Source organism: Falco cherrug, chromosome 15 (genome assembly GCF_023634085.1).
Source record: "Falco cherrug isolate bFalChe1 chromosome 15, bFalChe1.pri, whole genome shotgun sequence".
Classification (NCBI taxonomy): domain Eukaryota; kingdom Metazoa; phylum Chordata; class Aves; order Falconiformes; family Falconidae; genus Falco; species Falco cherrug.
Genome location: NC_073711.1, coordinates 2,513,767 through 2,539,516, shown reverse-complemented (window position 1 = coordinate 2,539,516; position 25,750 = coordinate 2,513,767). Strand labels below are relative to the sequence as shown.

General features: G+C 45.2%; 1 protein-coding gene across 10 annotated transcripts in view; it reads right to left on the bottom strand.

Annotated features, from left to right (window-relative positions):
* ARHGEF9 (Cdc42 guanine nucleotide exchange factor 9) overlaps positions 1–25,750 on the bottom strand; it is a 221,546-nt gene that overhangs the window by 36,667 nt on the left and 159,129 nt on the right. For all 10 annotated transcript variants that reach the window (XM_055727375.1, XM_055727376.1, XM_027809266.2 and 7 more), the window contains 4 exons: positions 18,699–18,890; positions 11,150–11,329; positions 8,847–9,079; positions 4,194–4,323 (listed from right to left, as the gene is read on the bottom strand). In XM_055727375.1, coding sequence (XP_055583350.1) covers positions 4,194–4,323; positions 8,847–9,079; positions 11,150–11,329; positions 18,699–18,890 — 735 coding nt within the window. The remainder of the gene's footprint in view (positions 1–4,193; positions 4,324–8,846; positions 9,080–11,149; positions 11,330–18,698; positions 18,891–25,750) is intronic.

The following is a 25,750-nucleotide window of genomic DNA, read 5'->3' as shown; positions in this document are numbered from 1 at the left end:
ACAGGAGCAGAGAGACAGAGGAAGGCAGGGACATACCGCTCCTTCACTCCCGCTGCCTCATTTGTGTGCCTGTAAATACTGCACTGCCCAAACTGGGGCATGCAAGGGCTTAGAAATGATGGGCTTTGTGGAAATAATCTCTTTGTAGTACCGTTGTGTGCATCTATATCTCTAGATGTTACCCACTAACCTTTGAGATCTGTAACACTCTCTCAGAGGGCAGGAGCACAAGAAGGGACTGAGCGCGTAAAGGCCACCCAGGATGGGCTCTGTCTGGCCTGTTTGAAGTCTGATCCAGAGGAGACTTCGCAGGCTGTTCTGAACCTGCTCCAGCCAGCTCTGTGTGCTGGGTCTGCCGGCCTGCCTCCAAATGTCGCTGTTTTGATCTGAGGGTATTTAACTACAAGTAAGGGGATGACGCTGCACGAAGGGAAATAGAGGTTGAACATCAGGAAACACTTCATAACAAGGAGAGCTCTCAGACATTGAAAGGTCTCGGCAGGAGGTGGTGGAAGCCCTACATTCTGCACCATTAACAACCGAAAGGACAAAAGGCACTAGAGAATTCAGTGTAGGCAGGGGCAGCACCTCTCTACGTCTGTTTATATATTGGAAATTAAGGTTACAAAATAAAGAAGTGAGTCATACAAGACAGAATTCCAATCCAGGCTTTTCGGTCAAGATCACATTCCTACAAATTATACAGGAATACATTTCAAAGCGATTGGGATTATTTCTAATTTGCAGTAGTCAGTGAGATCAGAATCTCCCCTTAAGATTCTGCTCAGTCATTACTTGTATAAAGCTGCCAAAGCTGCCAATACTTCCCTAAGACTTCACGCCCTGGCTGCCACAGCAAGCTTATCAGCTGCCACTAGAGTCAGGCCACCCTTTCTGGGTCCCATTCGCAATTCAAACCGTCATGCCCTGCTGTGAGTTCTTGGGAAAAAGCCACAACCAACAACGGCCTCAGTTAACTCAAAGATATTCGCATTTTTCAAATGCTAACACCAAAATTCACCTTCATGGGACCATGAGAAAAATCTTAAGGGATAAAAATGATTCCTGAAACACACAGGCACAGCTCCATGGGATTCAGTAAAATCCCTTCTGCTTAAATCAGCTAGGACATGCCCCCTAATTTTTCTATTTGTTTTAGGATCAGCAATATTTATACATTCCCAATAGCACCCTCTCCTTGCAAGAAAATGTGTACACACACTTTGTATACAAGAACATTTCAAATATTGACTCACTAAATATTTTTTGGTTTGTTTGGATTTTTTCTTCTTTCAAAATCTTTTTCCAACATGTCACCACAAAACATGGGTAAATTTAGAAGTGAAAATGCAATTTCAAATCAGAGTCAACATCGTTAGGCTAGAGATGTTGAGGGAAACCGGACATTTCCTCAAATGAAAGACTTCAACATGCTTCAACATTTAGCCTTGGCTGCTGCTGAAATAATTCACCTACAGTGGGAATCTGAGATTCTCTCTATCTTGTGCCCTGGCTGAATTTCTGCTGAAAGAAGTCTGAACTGATGATTTTCTTCTCTTAGTTCCTGCTTTCTTGGACTTAGTGCTTTTTTCAGATGGTCTCAAGGAAGGCTGTGCTGTACACCCTGGGTCCATGCTGCCATTGCTTGTTCACACTGCTGTGCCAGCAGGAGAGATGAGGAAGCCACTGTGACACACAGAGGGACAGACAGGGCGTGCTTTTGGGGACAGACTAATTAGAGCAAGAACAGGGCCACAGAAAGATGTGAGAGTAATGCTGTGGGTTCCTCTCTCTTTCAGTGAGTACTTGTTATAACTGGACAAGAATTTGTAGAAGCATAAAGCTGACAGCGGGTCACTCCCAGCTGAGCCTCCTCCATCAAAGATGAACCGGGAGTTGTGGTTTTCTACTCTCTAGCCCAGAAGACAGATGCATGTTCCCCACAGAGTGGAAGATGCTAGGGAGACATTCCAGGAAATCCCTCTTCTACTCCATAACAGCCTCTGTGTAGAAGACAAGGGCCTGAACCCTGGCAGGCTCGGTGAGAGATCAGCCTGATAGCCTGTGTCCTGGAAGACATCTCCTACACATAGATATCAGCTGGGGGGGGGGGGGGGGGGGTGTTGGAGGTTAGCAGCTTGGGTTTGCAATGCCTACAGAGAGTATCTGCACAGATCTAGGACAGATCTAAGCATCCAGCACTGCTGTTGATTTCTCCTGCTCTCTTCCTGCATTATATTATAGTTAACTTCTGAGTATTGTGGTGTTTTGTGCATCCTTCTGGCCATTACATGGACATCTGTGAAGTGGGGGCTGGATCTGATGATTCAGAAGATACTTTAGAGGAAAGAATCAAGCAGTGAAGTCCTCTGCTGGATCCAGCTCCCATCCTCTAGTGTTCTCATCACAACTCCGTGGCTCTTCTTGATCCAAAATACAGAACAGAAATGCCAAAAAGGGTGTTTTACTGTGAATGGGGGCAGTAGCTTTATTCCCATTGGATCTCTGAGCAGCAGCAACAGCAGGTTTTGCTGTATTATGAGAAACTGAAGGATGTTGCTGCAATATTTGAGCTTAAAATTTGGAACAGTTGAAAAAAGCCTGGAAGAATGATTTGGCAAATTCCTGAGGATAGGATGGAGATAAAGAATGGGTACTGCTAAGCAGGAATGAATTATAAAGGATATAACTGAAGCTAAGCAGGAATGAATTATCAAGGATATGGCTAAATAAAAATGAATTATCAACTGAGCTAATGGAAGAGAAAAAGAAACTGCTATTCCACAGATCCTATGTGGAGGTCACCTTGGCTTTCCACTCACACATGAATATTCACTGACTTGGAATTGACCCATCCTTAATCCAGATTTATTTACAATGAGGGTCTCAACATTTCTTACAAATTACACACATTAGCTCATCACATGGAATATACTGAAGGCTGAAGATATATCTGATGGTCCTGTGCCTCCTTGAGAGCAGCTTTCTCATTCTGAAAATGAGTCTGCTGGTGAGTAAGAGAGGTTTCTTCACAGTAAACAACAGTAAAACAATCAAGCAAATCATCTGCATTCTCTGCTCTCACAACCAGTCATAATTTAAGAACCAGCTATGATTGCTGCATTTATATGTTTTATCAAGAGGTTTGAATCCAACTTTCATTATAGCAATGAAACTAATTCAGTCAAGGAGGATACACAATCAGAAGGTAATGCACCTGTATTTCTCTTCCTCTCCTCCCAGCCTTCCTAGATCTTTTCCAGGAAAAAAACAATTGAAAGATTAATGCATCTTTCCCTTATACTAATTTACATAGTATGATCTCATTGACTTGAATTTGGAGTTATTCCAGATCTTCGTGACTGTGAGGAAGAAGAAAGGCTGTTCCATCATTCTGAGTATCTACTTGCTAAACACATGGAGCGATGACAACACAGAGGGAATGACAAAAACATCTGTCCTTGGTCTGCTTCAAAACCCCTATTTACAGATTACATTCATACAATGATTTTTAAGAAATTTGGGATGAAAAGAAAAGGAGAACATAATTTTTGTATGGCTTTTTTTTTTTTAAACACATGGCAAAAATGCAGGAGACTGAAGGCCTGCTAGTGAGAAATCCCTCGCTCTGACTTTGCCTTGCCTGTGTTTCTTAGCTCCTTGATTATACAATCACTACACGGAGTTGGTTCGAAATATCTTTAAGTGGGTACTCATTCTAAACGTGCAAATAGCATCTCCAGCTTCAGCTTAATGCTTTAACTTCTAAACATAAAGCAACCACCAGAAAAGTTTTCTACATTTCCTTAACCTGGAACAATTCCTAGGGCTTTTTGCTACCTCTTTCCTTGCTCCTTCCCTCATGACAAAGCACAGAGCCAGAATGCACACAGAGTTTGATCCAAATCTTACTTACTCCCAGGACAACAGCATCACAATTGCAAAAGTTACTCCAGATTTCTATTGATGAAACTGGAACTGTACCCTAGATTTTCTTCAGAGTACCATTAATATTTTACATCTTATGTGCCATCTCCCAAGTCTGTAAATATGTGTCTTCTCTGTCCCAAGCTTAATCCGAAGACCAGATTGTATGAAATGAACTATACGGGTCTTGGGTAATTCAACAACTGCATGGAATTTACTTTTTCCAGGTTTATAGCATCTAAATCAGGGTTGAGCTTCTACCGTACCTCCCAGTCCAGCACAGAGGCCTGCCACTGAGCTATCTTGTCAATGTTCTCCAGCCTGCGCTTCCGCTCGTTGATCTGTAGAGTCACATTCCTCATGACAGCGAGAGCAGCAGCCACATACCTGTAGTCACTGTTGAACACAAAAGAAAAATCCATGAAATGGAGCCTGATGAGCAGCGGAAATGCACCGGAGTCTATCATTAGCAGCAGCATAATCTCACCATCCTTTTAGAAAGAAATGCAGGTAGGATTTGCCACTCATTACTACGATACTGTATTTTTTCCATCAGCAATGTCTTTCTGGATCATCACAAAAGAGCAGCTTGTTTGAAACTAAAATTGCATGTGTACGAGACAGAGAAGCCAGCCAACCCCTCAGCTGGTTTTCATTAGTGTAACAAGTAGAGTCTAGCTTCTGCAACCCAACATGCAACAGCTGTGAATATTGCTCTTTAAAGTCTTAAGGTGCTCAGCTAAAGAGCATTCCAAAAGAAAGTCTGAACATTTTTATAGCCTGTGTCTTTGAGCCTGGATTCTTCCATTTTTAAAATGAACATTAGAAAATATTTTTCGATTAGACACAAGGTTGGAGCACCTTTCAAGCCGTAAGGTGACTCCAGGAGTGCCACAAAGCATTTATCCCATGGCATTCACTCTCACTGCAGACTTCAGGTGAGCAAATCAAAGCAATTGTGGTTTTTTTTTCCTGGATGGGCCTGTGAGTGTAATAACAAAGAGTGAAAATAGCCTCCCGCCATGGCCAGCAAAGATGATGATCAGTCTTTTCAAAAAGTGATGCTGAAATCAATGCTATTGATTTCTGCCCTGTGCCTTCTTTTCCATTCCAAGGAACCTTAATGTTCATTTCAATCGGAAAGACAGACAAGACCAGCTGCTATAATGCCACCATAATATATTATTAACTTAAGGGTTGATATTGATCGCTGACTAATGAGAAAAACTGTGATCTTGGGCAGCTGCAGGGGGAATGGCTTTATTGATTATTGCTAGGAATTGCACAGGTGACAGCTAAAATAGGGGTGAATGCTGTGAATTTGATTCCTTTCCCCATGTGATCCAAACAGGGTAAATATTAAGAAACAATCACAATGTGATATACAACAATATTATTTGCTATTTTGCTATCCTTTCTTGGATGAAATCTTCAGATGTATTTTCAATTGTTATTCAATTCTTATGCCAAAATTCTAGCTGAGGTTAAAAAAAAAAAATCCTACGAATTCCAGAACATCCAGACTGGTCCTTCAACAAAGATTAGAAGAATAGAGGAAGGGCTGTCTGACATTTCCATCATAATACGCAATGAAGAATTTCTTGTTCCTTCCTTTGTGGGGCCATCGGTATGAACAGAGTGCCTTGTTGTGTAAAGGAGACACAAAACTATGCCAGAGAGATGCTAGTCTGGTCTTCAAAATGTCCACGAGTTCTTCTAGGGAAGCAGGTAAATCACTATGTAGAGGCAGGGGGAGTTGTAGGTTTAGAGACAGTCACTAATAATCTCCCAGCAATTACGCTCATGCAAAGAAGGGAGGCTAATGTCAGGCCACCCATCAGCAGTCTCCTCTTTCTCACATAGCATGTTCATACACTCTTAACTGCAGCTCAGTTATGCAGCGGGAACACTAAGGACACCAGCAAGTTGCACTTAGGACCTTCATATATTTAATTCATACTAAGCTGGAGTAAATCTTTAAGAGGTGAACAGATGTGGCTTTGTGAAAAATTCAAATGAAGCGATGTCAAAACAATAAGCAATTGAAGGGAGCCAGGCTCTGAGAACACCCTCAACGCTTGCCTCCATGCGGAGTGGGCCGGTGCCCAAGCTGGGTTTTATCTTGGTAATGCTAATTCACCAATGCCAATGTTATGTTTGAAGAGAAAACCCCATGCACATTTTTCTTTCACGCAGTAATGAAGAAAGAGTCATGACTGAACTTTTTGGGCTCCTAGCCCATGTCTGTGGCAGAGCTGGTAAAAACTTAGAAGAAAAAAATAGCAGAAGCAAAGCACTTGGCCGGTGAAATAATAATAGGATACCATTAACTATGAAATTAAGGTAAATAAATTGTTTGTCAATTATATTGAGGCTGCAATGACCACTTTTCAGTGCTCAATCAGAATGCAATTCTAGACTCTTTCCAAATATCACATGCTAGCTTGGCGGAGAGTGCTCAGGTTTCTGGTTTCAGCTCTGTTGTCCTGACCTAGTGCAGGGAAGATCCATAGCACTGCCAAGTACCATAGCAGTGAAGAAGGGGAAAAAAAAAAAAAAAAAAAAGAAAAGAATATATTCCACTGTTAGTTGAAGCTGGCTTATTTGCTTTCATTGGGACTCCTGGTCCTTCCTGAGTTTTGCCTTACTTCATAAATGGTTCAACTGATTTAAACAATATTTTCTACATACTAAATTCTAATCAGAGTGCCTAAGAGACTCCTAATTCAGCCAATGATGAGCCTGATTTCACTGTATTAGTCCACTCCATAATCTTCTAGCTTCTGTTTCAGACTTGCAATCTAATTGTGAGCCCTGTCAAACTACGAGTGCATGAGGACAGCTCACCACCTGATTAACAGGCCCAGCTGAAGCTCCCAGGTTGGCTTCTCAGTGTCTCTTGTTCATAGCTGACCCTGACAGTAACCCAGCCTGCAGGTATCCCGCTTTTCCCTGTGTTTGATATTGTCACAATCGTGACACTCCCCAAAGGTCATTTGCTTTTCTGATCTCAGGCTTTGCTCATCACAGCCCTGACCCCAAAGCCAGAATCACGCAAGCAGAAAACATCTGTATTTCAAGCAGGCAACCACAGCAGCCTGAGTTTTCTGCACAGCCCCAGTGCAGAATCATCTGGTGGTAAGACACACTCTCTGTGCCTCACTTTCCCCACTCATGGCATTAAGCTGGTCAGGATATGAGCTGGGTTGCCTGGAGGATCGGTCTCTCCCAGGCTCTTTGAACACTTGAATCTGAGGAGCTAGACCACAGGGAAGCATGGTATGACCCACTCCGGTTTTGTGTTATAACACCATTCCTCCATGAGTCAATACCCTCTCCAGAGCACGCCCACACTAAAGGCAGTATGCCACTCCAGCGCTGAGGTAAGGCACCGGTCTTCTGCTGGCTCTCTGTGCAGCCATGACTTTCATACATGCACTGTTGCAGCTTCAGGAGGTTATTCTTTATTACTCTTTACTAACACAAGGCAAGCAAATATGATCCCACTTTCCCTTTTTAGAAAGAAACAAGAGAAATGAAGTGTCCATGGCTGTGTCCTATCACTGACACAATCCACTAAAAATGAGCTCTCAGTCTGAATCAACTAATTGTTACTTAACGACAAGAAAGGTCTGAGCCTCCTCAGAATATGACTATTCAGAATCTGATTACTTAGCAACATGTTGATTTTAAAACATCCCAAAGGAAAAAGGAATGTACTCCCAAAATAATCCAACCCTTCTGTAATCACACTGGCCACATCCCCTTTGGTATCGCTCCCAAATAACTCGGAGAAGGTAATTTAAAACACAGAGCTCTGCTCTCTGAGGCTGCTCATGTCTTCCCATCGTAAAGCCACAGTCACAGTGTAAATACTGTGGGGACATCACATGGCTGGCAAGGAAAAAAAGCCACAACATTTGGGATCCTAGAGCTGCTTTCTGATGCCCTAAGGTTCCCATGAGTCCACTCCAAGTTTGATTTGATCTCGTTATGAAGGAAAAAACATAAATTGGATCTGGAGCCAAATGCACGTCCAAATTGGTGATTCTGAACTGGGCATTCAGCTAGTATGAATCAAACTTGTGAATCAGGTCAAAGCAAATCAATGCATCTCTTTGCTCATAACACATGCTCCACACTTCTAGAGCTGCGGTTAGGGAAAAACAAAAAAATCAAACACTTGCAGAAGTTTCTGAAAAATCTGTGGTCTTCTTTGTTCTCTGAAACACTTCCTTTTAAATGGCTTTGGAAAAAGAAAGAAAATTGGCAAGGCAAGAGAAAATCTACTCATAGGGGGCCTAATTCTTCTTCCGTCTTATTTTTATAGCAGTACATCACAACTGATATCATAGGTACTTTTCTTGATTTACACTAAGTCAGGGAGTCAGGTTCATTGCCCTCAGCAGCAGCAAAGGAGATGCTGGAAATGTTGGGAAGTAATCAAATTGCTGGGTGCTCCTCTGAACCTAAACTCAATGGCAAAATCAGAGATGGAATCAGGCTGAAAAGCAGAGCAGAAAAACCTGAGCATATTCAGGTTTGAGTTGCAGATCCTGGTCTTCTACCTGCTATGTGCTGAGGTCCTCTTCAGGATAAAGGAGTAGGCTTTTGCCTTTCTGACCACTGAATGCTAATTAGGCAATTTTTCTAGTGTAACTGGTAGCATCAGAAAGTATATGCAAGGGTAATTAGTTCACATGTGTGATTATAACAGAGATGAGTTCAGCTCCATTGAGAATCAGCGCTTTGAGAAGCTTTGTAACTGTCTGCTAAACCTTTGCCCTGCTTCAATTTATACAAGATGTCACAGAGAGAGGAGCTGGACAGAAAAAAAAATCCCAATGCCTGTGTGTGTGCAGAAGCCATGTAAAGGAGCAGTGAGCAAAACCCTTCCAGGAAATAAGAGACTGGCATACCTGTGATCCTGCGCCGTGTACTTCAGTAGCTCTGCGAGCTGCAGAGGGTATTTGCAGATCTTCTGCACTGGCGTCAGAAGGAAACCATCTATGGCAATATCAATCATCTGCTGCAACAGACGACACGCTTCGAAGAAATGCTGGTACCTGCTATCTTTCATCAGCTTGGAAAGCTCCATGCATGCATCCAAATGATTGTTACAGTACTCCGAATAGATCCAGAAGCCATCTTGCTGTGAGAGGCAGATTCACACAGAGAGGACTACACATCAGAGAAGCGCTGCAAGCACCCGACTGGCCAACAAGAACACATTACAACTAAAGAAGAAAGAATACCCCGAGGAAGGAGGAGGAAGGACTCATCCTAGAGTACTTTTCCTGCTTGGAGGAGGTGCTGCATGGTCATTCTGGGGAAAAAGGGAAGCAGAGAGGGATCTGCATAACTGACACATCACTGAGGTCTCTGTAGGTACAGGGTGTGTTAAAGTGAACCCCTGTGCAGCGTTGTGGGTGTTCCATTTCAAATTCTGTGGTGGGATTTTCTTTATGAAAGGTAAAGGTAGAACCAAACAGAACTCTGGCCTTTGGTAATACAGGATGAAAACCTTGTTATTTCTAGAGCTAGAGCTCTTTCCCTGAAAGATCATAAAGCACCTGACTAGTGTTTAGGGCTGGGGACATTGAAATTCCCTTTACCAACAGGGAACCCAAGGCACCAACCACTGTGTGGATTTTCTCAGGACCAGAGAGCTGGAAAACAACAAAGATGGGAAAAACAAACAAAGAATAAAACCACCTCACACACATGCCCACCCACCCTTCACACTGGTCTAACAAGTCTTTTTGTGCTAATTTGGTTGGAATCTCCTTTTTCTGCCCTCATGAACCACAGATGGGGCCCATGGCAGTCCATCACCCTTAGCTCAGGCTTGATTCACCTGGGCCACACAGACAAGGCAGAAAAGGGTCAAAGAAAGATTACACTGGAAGGAAGAGACAGACACTAACTGACCGCCCAATAACAAATATTAAGACTGTAGTTGAGACAGCCCAGATATAAGCCCAGGTGTTGCAGGTCAACAGCCTCAGATGCTACATCAGGTTGTGGCCAATACCTTACAAACTACAGAAAGGACAGCTTCTTTTTTTTTAAAAAAATATGCTTGACCAGCAATTCTTATTTCTCAGTCCCATAAAGGGCCCACATAACCTGCCGCTCTGGGAAGAGAGTAGCTCAGTTTCTTTCCCAACACCACAGATGACCAAAAGCCAGGCGCTGACACCTCTCTCTTCCTGAAGCAGATAAGGAACAAGACGCTTTGCAGATCTATATAACAGGATTTTAATTCCCTCATCCCTCAGATTCCCCAAATGGCTAAACAGGGATAATTTATCAGTTTATCAGCCAGCTTTTAGCCTCCATCTGATGACAGGTAAGTGTCAGCTATTCCTCCGAATAATGGTAGTAATTCTTATTATTGTCACTCTAAATGAATTGACAGCATAGCCTCAAGACATGAAGTTTTAGCTACTGATCCTCAGCAAGATTTCTTACATCTTTGTAGCACAGAGCTGGAATATGCTGCTGCTTTGGAAGCAAGTAGCACAGATGCAGGCTCCGATAAAAACGAGCAATTGTAATGCAACTTCTCAGAAAGAAACCTGTTTTTTCAATTAGAAGACCAATGTCGCTTGAGAGATGCTGTGAACCTTTTTAGGGATGCCTTGCTTAAGTTTCATGAATGTCTATCAGAAATGTCTCTAATAAGAAGTGAACTGCTGTCAGCTCAGCCCTGACTGTACGTAATGAGGTAACAAGAGTACAGGATCTGCACCCTGGGTTGGAGCACCTCATACGTAAGCTGTGATACGGCACTTCATTCTCCCTGAAGAATGATGAAGAAGCCTAGAAGCAGCCTTCTCATCATCCATGACCTGATCAGGCTGGCCTGTGAGTGGGTTTAAGTCATATTCTGAAGAGCAAAAGAAGGTGGGGAGTAGGGGAGGGACACTGTGTGTACATAACATGATTCAGGGTGGATGTGAAAATATGTTGAGATTCAAATGTACTAGGGGGTTCCTAGCTATACGCCTCACCTCAAACTCTCCCCTCTCTATATCTCATGAAGTAAATGGAGGGCCATGGAGTAGTCCCTGATATGTAACTAGAACAGTACTGATGCACAAAAGTTATTCTGCGTGGTTCCTGCCTCCTGACTTTTTCTGCTACTCCTTCCCCCTCTGTCCCTCATCCCCCAAAACAACCCCCAGAACTCCCAAACAAAAATGCCAAGTTAACTTACGTGTTCCAGGAAACACGGTCCAATTTCACTGAGATGGGGGTCTTCATTGTTGTACTGCTTCTCCAAGTCCCGGACAAAACCCATCTGAAATCTGTAGATATCTTCGATGTTACCAAAGATGATTTTTAGCTGTTCATCACTGAACATATCCCTCCTCTTCCGGCACTGCTTTAAGTAACCCTGTAAAGAGTGAAAAAAGAATAATCCATGAAATAACCAAACACTTATACCGAGTCTGTCCCCAGATTATTCTTGAGGAAGGAGCAAGTAAAAACAAAATCAGAAAATGGATCTGAAAACAAAATCCATTCCAGGCTCAATAACAAGGGTTGCTGAGCCTGGAGAAAAAGAAGCTCACGGGGACCTTCTCACTCTCCACAACTACCTGGAAGGGGGGTGCAGCGAGGTGGGGTCGGTCTCTTCTCCCAAGGAACAAGCAACAGGACAAGAGCAAAGAGCCTCAAGTTGCACCAGGGGAGGTTTAGACTGGGTATTGGGAAAAATGTCTTCACCGAAAGGGTTGTCCAGCACCGGGGCAGGTTGCCCAGGGAAAAGGCGGAGTCACCATCCCTGGAGGGAATCAAACAACGTGCAGATGTGGCACCTGGGGAGATGGTTTAGTGGTGGTCTTGGCAGTGCTGGGTTAACAGCTGGACTCAATCTTAAAGGTCTTTTCCAACCAAAGTGATTCTATGATTCTATAACCATGCTGAGAAATACTATATGAATGTGTGGTTGCCTGCCCTTGGTCTAGGAAGAGGGTATGGAGGGTGCAACACCCTAGTCGTTTCAGCACAAAGTGAAATGTTGAAGGAAAATGCTCTTCAAGTGTTCCCTGACTTGGGAGGTGACACAGTTTATCTCCCCCACTATTCATCTTCCTGAATATGAGGCAAAAGTGGGAGGGCTGTTGTCCTGTGAGTGTCCTAGTGGGAATGCCAAAGGCGATGCAGAAGCTTTGGTAGGTAATTTGGCTTGCTCGGGCAAGGGAGCCACAGTAGGAGCTGCCTGAGCTGCTATCAATGCCACCTAGAGGAACACAGCATTATTTTAATTTTGTTTTCTATACCTTCCATTCCATTACTGCAGTACCTTCCAGTACCTACTGTGGCTGCCAAGAAAGCTGGGGAGGGACTTTTTACAAGGGCCTGTAGTGACAGGACAAGGGGCAACGGCCTTAAACTGAAAGAGGGTCAGTTTGGATTAGATGCAAGGCAGAAATTCGTAACTGTGGGGGTGGTGAGACAGTGGCCCAGGCTGCCCAGAGCAGCTGTGGGTGCCCCATCCCCGGCAGTGCCCAAGGCCAGGCTGGACGGGGCTTTGAGCAACCCCACGTCAGGGGCTTAGGACTAGATGATCTTGTAGGTCCCTTCCAACCTAAACCATTCTATGATTCTACCATGAAATACACTACTCCAAACAGTGTAAAACTAGGGAAGATTTTTATCCTGTTTTCTCAACTATTGTCTTTCATTGCTTTTCTTCCTTTTTTAAGTGGGATCAGAGGAACAGGCTTTGTACCCTTCCCTGTACAAATATCAGGCTCCCTTACTGAGTCTATAGACATTCAAATCAAATGGGGAAAGAGAGAGGAAGAACTAGGATGTAGAGAGTTTAAGAAAATTCTCCAAAATCACAGAATGAATCTGCAGTAGATTTGGGAACAATTCAGATCTCCTGCATCTCGATCCAGTGCAACAACAAAGAGATCCTCCTTGCTTATTCTTCATTTGTCCATGATACCCACTTGTACTGAGCCTGAGCTTAGCTGGACATCATATGAACACAAATGGGCAGGCAAGCACTGCTCTGAAGATCTCCTGACCTAAAATGACCGAGTGGATCAATATTCTGGCAAAAAGCCTAACACACCAACTTCTCTCTGCCTCCCTGTTTTGCTGACCCTGCCTTATCCATGAACTCGCCATCCTGGTTTCAGCTGAATCATGAGAACTTCTTCAAACACGCTTGCCCGAAGCACATGTGGTCCAGGGATGGGTGACACATGGATGCTCTGGATGCCTGGGCTGAACTTCTGGCTCTGCCACTGACCTGTGTGACATTGAGCAAAATCACTTCATCCCCCTGTTCTTCACCCGTCTGAATGATGTAGACTAGAAACTTTGCAAGGCCAAGTATCAGATGCTATGCTGGCCTAGTCCAGACTGCGGCCTCTTGACTGAGAAGAAGGAACAAGGGGGTCATCAGGAGATGACTTTGCCTGCCTTTATTATATAGGAAGAGAAAAAAATGAAGGGAAAAAAATGCCAACAGCTTCAGTTGAATGGCTATATTTGGGAACTCTAGATGCTTAGTCACACAGACGCACCGCCAGCTGGTGACACACAGCTGCTGGTCCACAATGCAAACTATTGGGACGCTATAATAAACTGTCCTTCAGCCTCACCACGTGGCTCCTGGGAGGGAGAACTTCAAACAGATGAATGATAAATGCAACTTTGGCCGACCTGGCAAAGAACCAACCTCTGTGATGTCCAGCTTAGCTAGAAGACGCCGTTATGCTGAATTTGCTGGCTTTTTCAGCTGGGAAGCTTGGGTTATGGAATACCTTCTGTATTTACTAAATCTAGACCTTCTTCCAGGAGCTTGTTGATGATTCATTTCCATGGGTTTCCCTCTCTCATTTTTCAAGGCCAAGAGGAATGGGAGCAGACTGTTTCCCATGTTGCAGGACAGTTGGCAGGGCAAATAAAAATTCAAACCATTAAGGAATAGTGCAGAACACCTTTCCATGCTGCTTTTCAAGTTTACCTGCTTATCTCAGAACAGCTTTCAAAACATGAAAGGAAAAAAATAAAGTGCACCTGCCCACGAGGCCAGGCTCTTTTTGACAGTAGCTTTGGTGCTAGCAGCGCTGAAAGACTGCCGCAAGCCGTTTGTGTTAGGACCTTTACCCCGCTGCATGCTGCAGGCTGCCTGCAAGCCTGCCTCTCCTTTTGCATGCTGCTCTGTGAAATCAGTCACTGGATGATTTACGTGAACATCTTTCAGCCCTGGGGTTGCTATTGGCTGCGACTACCGTCTGAATATTCCCATCCTCCCTGTGCTGGTTCATCACTTTGCCCGTGTCACGTGTTTCAGAGAAGCTGAAGCAGCACATTTCTGTACAGGCACCTATAAAACCATGGGGAAAATAAAAGACTGCACGGAGTTCCCAAGCCTTATCCTCTACCCAGCTTGTGCGTTTGGATGGTTGGTTTCCAGCACAAGCCAGCAAAGGAGAGCCTGAAGATTTATACCTAATACGCAGCAAGAGCCAGCTAGAAGGCTGCTGCATAGTTTTTCCAGTAAATTTACTCCTGTTACATAAAACAATGTCATCTTCCTTCTGCCCATCCCATCAGGTTTGCTCAGAGAAGGGATATGACTGATGAGCAGATGTTGGAGAGTGTTTTGCTCAATGAATACCTAAAAATAGCTGTCAAACTCTCTCTCTTTAAAGTACTTTTCCATGTAGTCCCTGAAGTATAGGCCAAAGTTGGAAAGTATTTGCAGGAGGTTAAGTGCTAAGTTTTCTCCACTCCAGAGTGGGTTTAGAGACAGCCAGGAGAGATGGCCAACCCATCCATTCTCCTTCTGGTCCAGCTGAGAGCAAGGTGAAGGAAAGAATGAGGAGACGATAGCCCCTGCAGGCTATACCTTCAAAGGCAGTTGTGATTTTATTCCAGTTTCTTTCCATCTCTAAGCCAGTTTGGGGGCTGTCTACACTGACCTGTAGAACATGCCTCAGTTTGGACCAGCACCATTTGGGCTATAAAAATACTGTTCTCTAGAGCGGTGCTCACAGCATCCAGGTGAGCATTGTGCTGATACGCACATACCAAGAATAAGCACAGGAACAAAGCTGAGACTGTTTGAATTGAAAAAGCAAAGTAGAGCCATGTCTGGTCCCAGGCAGTCAGGACTCTAAAGCACTTATTCAAATATCCAGCAAGTACAGAATGTCAGGCACTGTGATTGCACTGGGGCCCACCTAAAATATCCTGCGGGAACACAAGCCTGTGCCTCAAAAGGGCAAGAAGCAGCCAGCTCCAAAACAGAAAAACCAGCTGTGCACAAACAGGCTGTGAAAGACGGCTACAAATTGCACATTGGGGAATACATACACATAGAATATATATCCCCATTAATCCAAAGAGCTTTCTGCAGTCACCCTCCAGCCAGGCATCCATGGAGGAGAAACTGGGCACACAAAGGGGGGAGCTTCTGAGCAGCTCCTCAGAAGTGGTGCTCTGACAGAGGGCCACACTGCTGCAAAGAAGGTTTTATGCTGCTTTGCTCTAAGGCAGCACAAAAAAGTGGTTTTTATCCATCTCTGAGAATGAGTCAGGCTAATGCCATCCAGACCACGTGAAAACCTGTACCATCAGCTCTGCACAACAGACTCAGCTTGACACGCTAAGATGCAATGAGGATGTTTTCCACACAGCATTCAGAGCTGTCCTGGCACCAAAGCAATGCTTAGGTGGAATTCAGTCAATATTATTTAAAAATAAATTCAAACTGAAATTACTTGGAAAAGAGAAAAATGCAGCACTGGAAGCTGGCTGGACTTTCTAACCTCCCACCCCCAAATTACTCATAATACGGAGGTTTCCTTTGATCTCCCAATTGCATCACTGTTCCCATCCAAGCTCTGTCACTTCTCTGTTGTAACACCTCCTTAAATTTAGCCTTGTCTTCCTAATCCAGGTGCTGGTCCAAAGCCTGCTCATGTCTCAAAGCATGTCACCCTGTTCTTTGCAGCTCTCCTGCATCTCATTCTTCTGCCTGTGCTCCCCACTACATGCTGCAGCTCAAACCACCTTCTTGGCCCTCTGCCCTCATTGAGGCAGCCGCCCTGACTGAGCACTTCAGCTGCTCTGCTGATGTTACAGCTGCCATGCCACGGACAGACCCCACACACTCCTGCATCCTTCAAGGATCAAACCCCAGGTGCAGGAAGATATCTTTCAAGCCTGGAGATGGCTGTGCATCTTTGAGGTGCTTCACACGACAAGGAGTGAGCAGCACTGCCTGCCAGTAAGGCTTGCTATTGCTACCCATTATAAAAGCCTAGTTTTCAGCAGCTTATTATTTTTCTAAGCTCTAAGTGCTAAGCCTGAAGTTCCTATTGCTGGATATTTCCTTAAGGCTAGATTCTTTTTTCTTTCTTTTCCCCTTGGTGGTATTTCAGAATAATGATCCATCCACTCCTGATAATGCAGTCCAGGGAAACCCCCACACTTTACCCCTAATAAAAATCTTCACAAAATCGCTTCACCAATCAGCAGTCAGTCCTTCCTACTCTAGGCAAGGGCGCAGCAGCAGCAGTCATCAGGGCAGTATGGCTTTGCTGTGACAGGGAATTCCCCTCCAAGCCAGCTGCTTGGCTTGTGCAGGTAATTTTCATTCTGGTGCTGGCTAGCTTGTGAGCTCCTGACTTGGCAGGACTAGTGCCACGAGTATTATGAATAATAACACGGTCTATAATAATACAGTAGCAGGCAGTGGAGATACGTCCTGAGGCAGAAAAGAGCAATTCAAGGGCTCTTAATCACCTAGTAGGGGCTACGGCTCTCTGATACAAACCACACATCTTCAGGTGCTTCACTGGTATTAGGATTTGTTGCTCATTATAGCTCAGCAACAAGAGTATAACTACACACTGCTAAACTCAGTACTAAATCAGGCTCAACCTTTGCCACCCAGCCGCAACTCCTCTCTCATCCCCTCTAATACATCATATTGCTGCTGTTCATCCTGACACCTTAAAATAAAGAGCAAATGGAAGAGGGGAATTTGCCACTGTCAACAGCACTTCTGCATCTCATCAATGGCTGTCTGGTGTCTACTCATTCTTCGGCACAAATAACACCTCTGCACAAATTCATCCAGCAGCACTGGGAGGAGCCCAAGCTGGCACGCGTCCCTCCATCTCCAGCCCCCCTCCTCTTATGCACAAACAGAAACAGTCACATCATGCTATGCCGAAATGCCTGGGATGACTGAGCTGTCTCTGAGCCTTCTCGAGGCAAATGGATTGCTCTGATTAAACCGAGCACAATGAGGCTCTCTCCAGCAAAGGACAGCCCATCGTTTTGCAGATGAGAACACCCGTTTCAGTCCTCCTCTTTTACGAGAGGCAGCTGAATCATTTCCTGGTGCTCTACCTGCAGGTAAGATTTATCCCCTCAATATCATTTGGCATCATCCAGAGCAAAGAAGAGCCTTAGAGATCTCTTTGACATCTGGGACATATCATTAGGTGCTGTAATTCAGTGTTACACCACAGATGTCACTGAAGCCATACCTATCTGTACCTGCTGAGAATCTGATCTGGCAAAAGCATGGTGACATGGCTGGAAAACGCAAGTTAAGGTTTATTTAGGTTTTCAACAGAAAAAATGCAAATGCAGGAAAAGAAACAATATATGGAAAAGTTCCTGCAGATCTTTCCTTCTTCAATGCAAAGCCCTCTGACTGAAATAGCACAGTGAAATCAAGCTCATTTGTTTCCAAACTGAAATCCCAAGATTCTTCTGTATTTGAGAAGCATCATAAAAGCTTTTTGGATGGCTGCTTTGCCTTGTCAATAGAAAAGTAGCAAGTATGAAGAGAGGAAGACATTTTTCTAAGCAGAATTCACAAGGGGCTTTACCACATTGACTCTGCAAAGACTGAGCACAAGCTCAGTAAATCCAAACTGTTCAGAGGGATGAGCCAAAAGCCACGGGCTTTGATTTTAGTGCTAACAAACTTTGCCTCTTAGTGATAAGCATATGCTCTACATACAATGTCCAAGCTGTCCCGCAACACTCTCCAGCACGGCTGTGCATTCCTCTTCCTAAACACCCAGCACCACACGCACTGCACTTTGGGTTTAGCTCATGGCACTAGTTCTGTACGCTGCAGGACAGTCCGGGATTGTAGAGGTTAATTATAACCTCTGTAAGATATAATATAAGAACCTCTATAATGAAGAACCACCAAGCTGAGGATGCATGGGGCCAGCCACCAAAGTTCATTTGCTTGCTGGTTCCCTTACACTGGCTAAATGTAAAGTACTTCATTTCCCACGGTGAAAACATTTTGCTCTCAGTCTCACTGTAAGAAAAGGCAAATGGGGGCCATCCTGAGCCAGGGAAATTGTGAACCCAATATGAAAGACACAGATGAAATGGGTAACTGATTGGATTAATTACAACCTAATTTCCTCAATCACAAGTTCAGAAGTAGATGCCATTGGGTTTTAATTAAGAGTACTGCTTGAAGGATCTCAACCTCATCATTTTTTAGTGAAAGGGTATGGAAAAAAGGTCAGAAAATTGCACTTCTAGTTAATACAAACTAAAGGCAATTATCAGATCCAGCAGAAAATCCTCAGAAGTATCAGTGCTTATTGACAGATGCTGCTCCTCTATTAGACACAGTACTCAAACACATTGCATATTTTTCCACCATCACCCAAGGGCAAAACCAGTCCTCAGCTCTCAACAGCCCATCCCGTGTCCTGCTTCAGTATCCCAGTGACACAACGCCCATGTACCTCGCAAATGTCCTTGAGGTGCTTGATGTAGTGGCGCTCCGTGCTCATGATCTCATTGATGACGTTGGCTCTCATCTGGTCTCGGTTCTGAACGGTCCTGCCGAGACAGAGGCAGTCGGCGCTTGGATCCAAATGGCCATTCTGCACATCGCTGGTTCCCTCCTCTACTCCATCTTCTTGGTTTACCCATAGCTGCAAGATGAAGAGGGGAGAGCAACAGGCTTATTCGTAAAAGCATGAGACTGCCAACAACTGAAAGTAGGCTGGGTCCTGGGTTGCATGACTCTGGGAGATACTGGATCAGCTCCCTCCTTACAGCAAGGGCAATGCTCTTGCCAGCGATGCACCGTGGTGTCCACAACAGCTACAGCCCAGACAGTCCTTTATTATACTGGTGCAACTGGTCACAAATGGTTCCCCACACACTGCCAAGTTCCTCTCAAAAGCAAAGGGATTTCAAGTGTTAACCGTTTTGATCCCGAATATACAATAATCATGTGAAAGGGTAACTGGGCTGTTGGGTGCTGTCAAGTGCTCTGAACCAAAATGTACATATGTAAACCAGAGCAGCCTAAACAAAAGTGCAGTTACTAGCGTAAAGCACTCCTTGTCCCAGTTCCCAAACACCATCAGCTGGGATCTGTCCGAACCAGAAGAAACCACTGGGAGGTTAGCCCTTTACAGGTGACTGATTTAAGAAGGTCAAGATCCATCTGGTTCAGAAATCTGAATGAATGTGAACATCAGTCCAGGCTAACCGGGTTCTGGCACTTCAGTTTTCTGTGAACCTCCCAGGCCAGGGTTTGTGAATGAACATTGATTTTCATTTCACAGCAGCTTTCCTCATCATTTCACATGAAGAGCCTTTCTCACTCAGGCAAATGCCCTATCTCAGCATCCTCAGACTGTGATCCCTAAACCGCACTGAGATCAGACCTGGCTGAGTAAGTCTCCTAAAACCTGGTGGGGGCTGAGGGCAGCTGCGACCGGGGTGCTGAGCACCCCTGGGCGCTGAATACTCTATATTGGAACAAATGCAAAAAGCAACGAAAAAGATCATTGCATTTTCAGCACACTGAATTTCCTATCATCAAATAAAAAGCAAACATTAAACTTGTAAACTAAAAGATAACGCCGCCTCCTAGTCTCTGTGTCTTTGAATAAGAGCACACAACATAGGGATCAAGTGCTTCTTTCCTTTTGTTACTTTTTCCCCAAGTAAAACCTGCTTAAAGTAATTGATCAGTTCAAATTGGGCTCATCATAGTCTGCAAGCAAACATGAAATAAAGCTTAAACCAGACATAAATGATGCTGTTTTACACAGATCACCAAAGTTGTTATGTAAATGAAGAAACTTTTCTCCTCAGCATTTAAAACCCCAAATACTGGAGAGTTTCAAACGTTAAAATACATGTACCTATGAACAGTGAAACCATCCACACAAACAGAGCAGCATATGCAAGATAAACTGCATCGTTAACCTGATCTTTCAGTCTTTTTTCCACTGTTTATAGTTTTTAATACTTTTCCATTAATCAGCTTAAATTCAGTCTTAAACAGATTGTAAAGGGCTGTGTTCCTGTAAATTAGTAAAGTAAAAAAACCTAAACCTGCCCATGCTCCTTCCTTGCTTTCCTAACTAGTATCATGTTTTGCTAAACCACTTCTTACAGCTCCCACATTTTGTCATCCCACAGTGAGTTATAAAGGCCAAGAAGCCAATATGTTTGAAGAAAATCCATCTCTTCTCTAGCAGAATGTTAATGATGCCGCAAACTTCGGGGATAAAAAAAACCCAAAGCAACAAAAAGCTGGACTTTTCACCCTGCTTATAGCTGTGCCCTGTGTCTGGGAGCTATCAAGGACTTAACAGGAGGGCGTGCAGCGCAGCAATGCCTGTTTAAATGACAAGATGCCCTCTTTGCCAGCAGCAGGGCAGGACCCACTGGAGGCATCAACCCTACACGAAGCGTTGCAGAGAGCTGTTGGCCCCAGGCTGTGCTCACACCGTGTCCTGGCAGCACCAGCAACTCTCCAGGGCAGAAAACCCAGTGCAGACCACTTGCCTGAATGAGCAAGGGAGAGCCAAAATGGACCCAAGCGTTCTGCCTGCTCTGCCCACGCAATCTCCCACCTGTCCTCCACGCTGCACTGCCAACATGGGACCTCCTTTTGCACATCAGGAGACCAGAGGGATACTCCAAAGCCTGCTAAGGAGGTGAAATAATCCCTCCTGGCACCTCAGTGCTGCTCCCATTGCAAGAAGGAGCCATCCTCAAAGTACAAAGGCTTCATACCTTTCCCCAGGACAGCGTTGCCAAGAGTCACTTTAATGTCTTGTGTGACAGTGCAGAAGTGAAACCCAGCAAATAACGGCTGTCAGGTCTTGTTTCTTATGTCCTGATGCACCCCGGGGGGAAGGGGTGCATCCAGGCACAGAATGGCCGTGCGGTCCTGCAGCACTGCAGTACCCAGGGTGGCTCGGCTGCGGTCAAAGCAGGGCTGGGCTTAAGGGTGAACAGCCCTGGGTGCTGCAGGTGGGCATTTCAGTGACCCCAGCCCGGTCCAGCTATGCCAGTTTGGACACAGGGAAACCCCAGGGAGATGCAGCATGCCCGGGAGCAGGTCTGCACGCCTTTCCTTAGGTCCTTCCCACAGGGTGGCACTCTCCATTGTGGCATCTGATGCAAAGATGGACTAGGTCACGTTGTCTCCCGGTTGTGGGGCTGCACAAGGATCTCTGAAAGGGTGTTTTTGCAGGATTTCCATCAGCCCTGGGAAGCCTGGTTGAGCCCTGGGTCACTGCAAGGGAAGGCAGTGAGTTTGTGAGCTAATCGCACCCAAAGATATGGGGTCAACATTAAAACCCTCTCCTGGCACACCAAAACAAATTTCAGAAGAATGTCACTTGTTCAGGGAAACAACCCAAAAGCTAGTTAGAAAATACGTCTCTTCCCAGAAAATCCTACTCTGCTCTGGAAGAGGTTTCAGTTGCATGGAGATACAGCAATGCCTCGTGTACGTGAGCAGTGTTTCATGCTGAAACATAAGCAATCTGCATGCTGCTTCTGAGTAACCGCCGTGCTGGCCTAAGATTGCCAAAGCAACCTCAGGGGCCAATTTACTTACACCAGTGACACTGGTTTTAGCAGGGGCTCTGCAGTGAAAACCTGGGGGCCAGCCTCAGAAGGGAAAATGGGCTAGACCTGGGAAGGACAGAATTGCATGGGGAGTTCTTTCAGGAATATGTCCTCACGACAGCTTTGTTGGCATTCCAAACCAAGTATATGTTGAAAACCAAGCAAGACCAATGTAGGTATTAAACCCTGTTGGCTGAAGTTTAAAATAACTTCCCATCCTACCTTCCTGCTACTATGAAAAGGTATTATGTAGCCCTCCCAAACCCAACTGGAACAGCTTGTCACCAAGTTCATGACACTCCAGCCAGTTTGGCAAAAGAAGATATTTTTAAAACTCTGCCTCTTGGAGTCAAGTGATAATCATAAAAATTTCAATTTTCATTTAAAAAATAAAGCAGGAATGATCTAATCATAAAGGGTGGGGGGAGCTTGAAAGCATAAAACCTAAAGGCTTTGAAACTCTAAAGCAAATAGCAAGCTTGCGAACTTTAATGATTTCTGAAATCCTCCGATTTTAGTCTGCCTTTTGTGCACTGCAGGAACACTCCCTGCTTCCACATCTGGGAATCTCAGGAGTCCCGCTTTTTTCCTTAATGAAATTTTTGCTCTTTCCTGCTAGGATTCATATTCCCAAAAGGAAAAAAATTACAGTTCTAGTCTAGATGATTTTTGCTTTAGAGTAAAAACATGCAACAACCTTATCGCTAACAGAGGAAGCTGAACGTGTCTGCCACCCCATGCTCTCCAGCCTCAGCTGCTGAAAGGATTAATCCCACTGTGCTGTTCAAACACTCCTGCTTTCTGTCCTAACCTCTGAAGTTCTCCATAATTCAAACACGGATCATTCTACCAGGGGATCATTTGAAGTCTGGACCATGACTCACAAAAGATGAGGTACACTGCCAGCTCTGCTGCTGACCTTGGGTCGATCACTTAAACTGGTGGAGGCTTTCCCCACCTATAAACAGGGGTATGATCTACCTTACCAATGACATTTTTCATGAATATTTTTGGGGTTGACAGACTTTACGTTAAAGCAGAGGGCACAGAAAAGCTCATACATACTTTGAAATACGGACTTAAATTCATCATTCTGGGCTTGCCACAATCCTGTTGAGCATGAGCATCTATAAGCAACAAGTTGGCTAGAGGGACCTCTAGTCTGAAGCAGTAAGGCTGGTTTTGCAGCTTCAGCTCTCAAATTCTCTTGTGCCTGTGCTGAGAAGGAGCCGGATTGCGCTGGGGCAAGGGAAGGCTGCACTCAGTGTTAATTGTGTCCTCTGACCCAACACCACCACTCCAAGCCAGATCTTCTCTGCTTCACTGACCTGCTCGCTCAAACCGCAACGATGGTGTGCTGCAGGCGACAGTAAGGTGGAAGAGGCAAACTGGGGGTGACACTGTTTTTTTCCAGTAACTTACCACATGTAGTTGATTTAAACAATGCTGCAAAGGTTCCTGTTTTAGCCCGGTCCATATCACCTGTAAGTAGGGTGATCTCTATGTTTTAGGTACACACCTCTCCCAGGAATGCTCTCCTGCCTGAAATGCTCGACCTCCATCTGCTGTGGACAACAGCTGAGATACCACTAATGGAAAAAGGGCACTCTCTTCCCCAGATTTTCCAACATACACTGGACACAAATATACAGATGTACCTCCCTCCCAGTGCAAATGTCTTTTTTTAATAAAAGAAACTTCAAAACTCTAGTTTGACCTCATCTCCCCAGTCTTTTCTGCTCAGGAGGGGTGGCTGCCACCACTGTGACGCTCCTTTGGGACTTCCCATAGAGCCTAGATGGGACTTCAGTTCCCTGGCAGCTTGTCAGCTCTGCTGCTCACCTGGGTTTCAAGAAGCCTCTCCAGGCTCCTGTCCTGTCCTCCTCAGCTGTTAGGGGCAGCGGCTTGGCACGGACGGGGCTTTGGGATACCAGACTAAATTCCTGTATCCAATGCCACCTTATTTTTAAAGAATAAACAGAAACAGCTGTTCAGCAATCAACAAGAACCCTACAACAATAAATTAGCCTTCAGTGCCTTTTTGAATACCTCTGCAATGCAAAAAATCATGGGCTCTGAAATAATCTGGCATTGTGTGGGTCTCCCCCACACCATCAAAAGGTCCAGCACGACAAACTATGAAGCTTGCCCTAAGAACCCTTTCAAACGCTTTGTATTAAGAATTAATTAAACCAACAAAAACTACAAAGAGAAAAAATTCAAGTTGCATAATGCTAGTCCTAAGTGATGTTTCACATTGAAAGGCCGCCCTGCATGTGGAGACAAACAGGCTTATGAGGCTCACAGTCCTATTTCAAAATTCAACCCTAATTAGGAAGTCATGACCAGCTCCTGCATAACATAGTAATTTGCAGAGGCAGATAAAAGTAAAATACTCAAATAAAAAAGTCCCTTTAGCCTAAGGACCCAGTTCTGGGAGCCAGAGAGCACTGATCATTTCACCGTGCTAGTTAGCATTATATGTGATTTATATCCTTTTTAAAAAGGAACCCAGGGAAGACCCAGGGAGCTACCGGCCAGTTTGTCTCACCCTCGTGCCTGGAGAGATCATGGAGCAGACCCTCCTCGGAACTATGCTAAGGCACATGGAAAATAGGGAGGTGACTGGTGACAGCCAACGTGGCTTCACTAAAGGCAAATCGTGCCTGACAGACTTGGTGGCCCTCTACAACAGGGTTACGGTGTTGGTGGATAAAGAGCAACTGACATCATCTACCTGGACTTGTGCAAAGTATTTGACACTGTTCCACATGACATCCTTGTCTCTAAATTGGAGAGACATGGATTTGATGGATGGACCACTCAGTGGGTAAGGAATAGGTGGGATGGTCACACTCAAAGGGTTGCGGTCAAGGGCTCAAAGTTCAAGTGGAGACAAGTGGTGCTCCTCAGGGGTCAGCACTGGCACCAGTGCTATTTAACAGCTTTGTCAGCAACATGGACAGTGGGGTTGAGCGCACCCTCAGCAAGTTTGCCAACGACACCAAGCTGGCGGTGCAGTCAACCCGCTGGAGGGCAGGGATGGCATCCAGAGGGACCTTGACTCGCTGGAGGCGGGCCCATGTGAACCTCATGAAGTTCGACAAGGCCAAGTGCAAGGTCCTGCACATGGGCTGGGGCAATCCCAAGCACAAACACAGGCTGGGTGGAGAATGGACTGAGGAGAAGGGCTTGGGGATGCTGGTGGATGAGAAGCTCGATGTGACCCAGCAATGTGCACTTGCAGCACAGAAAGCCAGCCAGATCTGGGCTGCATCAAAAGCAGCGTGGCCAGCAGGGTGAGGAGGTGATTCTCCTCCTCTGCTCTGGGGCCCCCAACATCAGGAGAACATGGACCTGTCAGAGCGAGTCCAGAGGGGGCCATGAAGGTGATCAGAGCGCTGGAGCACCTCTCCCAGGAAGACAGGCTGAGGGAGCTGGGGTGGTTCAGCCTGGAGAGGAGAAGGCTCCAGGCAGACCATAGAGCAGCCTCCCAGTACCTGCTGGGGCTGCCAAGAAAGCTGGGGAGGGACTTTTTACAAGGGCCTGTAGTGACAGGACAAGGGGCAACGGCTTTAAACTGAAAGAGGGTCAGTTTGGATTAGATACAAGGCAGAAATTCTTAACTGTGGGGGTGGTGAGACAGTGGCCCAGGCTGCCCAGAGCAGCTGTGGGTGCCCCATCCCTGGCAGTGCCCAAGGCCAGGCTGGACGGGGCTGGGAGCAGCCTGGGCTGGGGGGAGGTGTCCCTGCCCACTGCAGGGGGCTGGAACTAGACGGGCTTTCAGTCCCTTCCAACCCAAACCATTCTGTGATATAAAATCTGTAGAAATGTGATTTATCAATTTGCAACTATACCCAAATGGTGCATAAAATCACCAAACAGCACCATTCCAACGCTAGCTGACCTG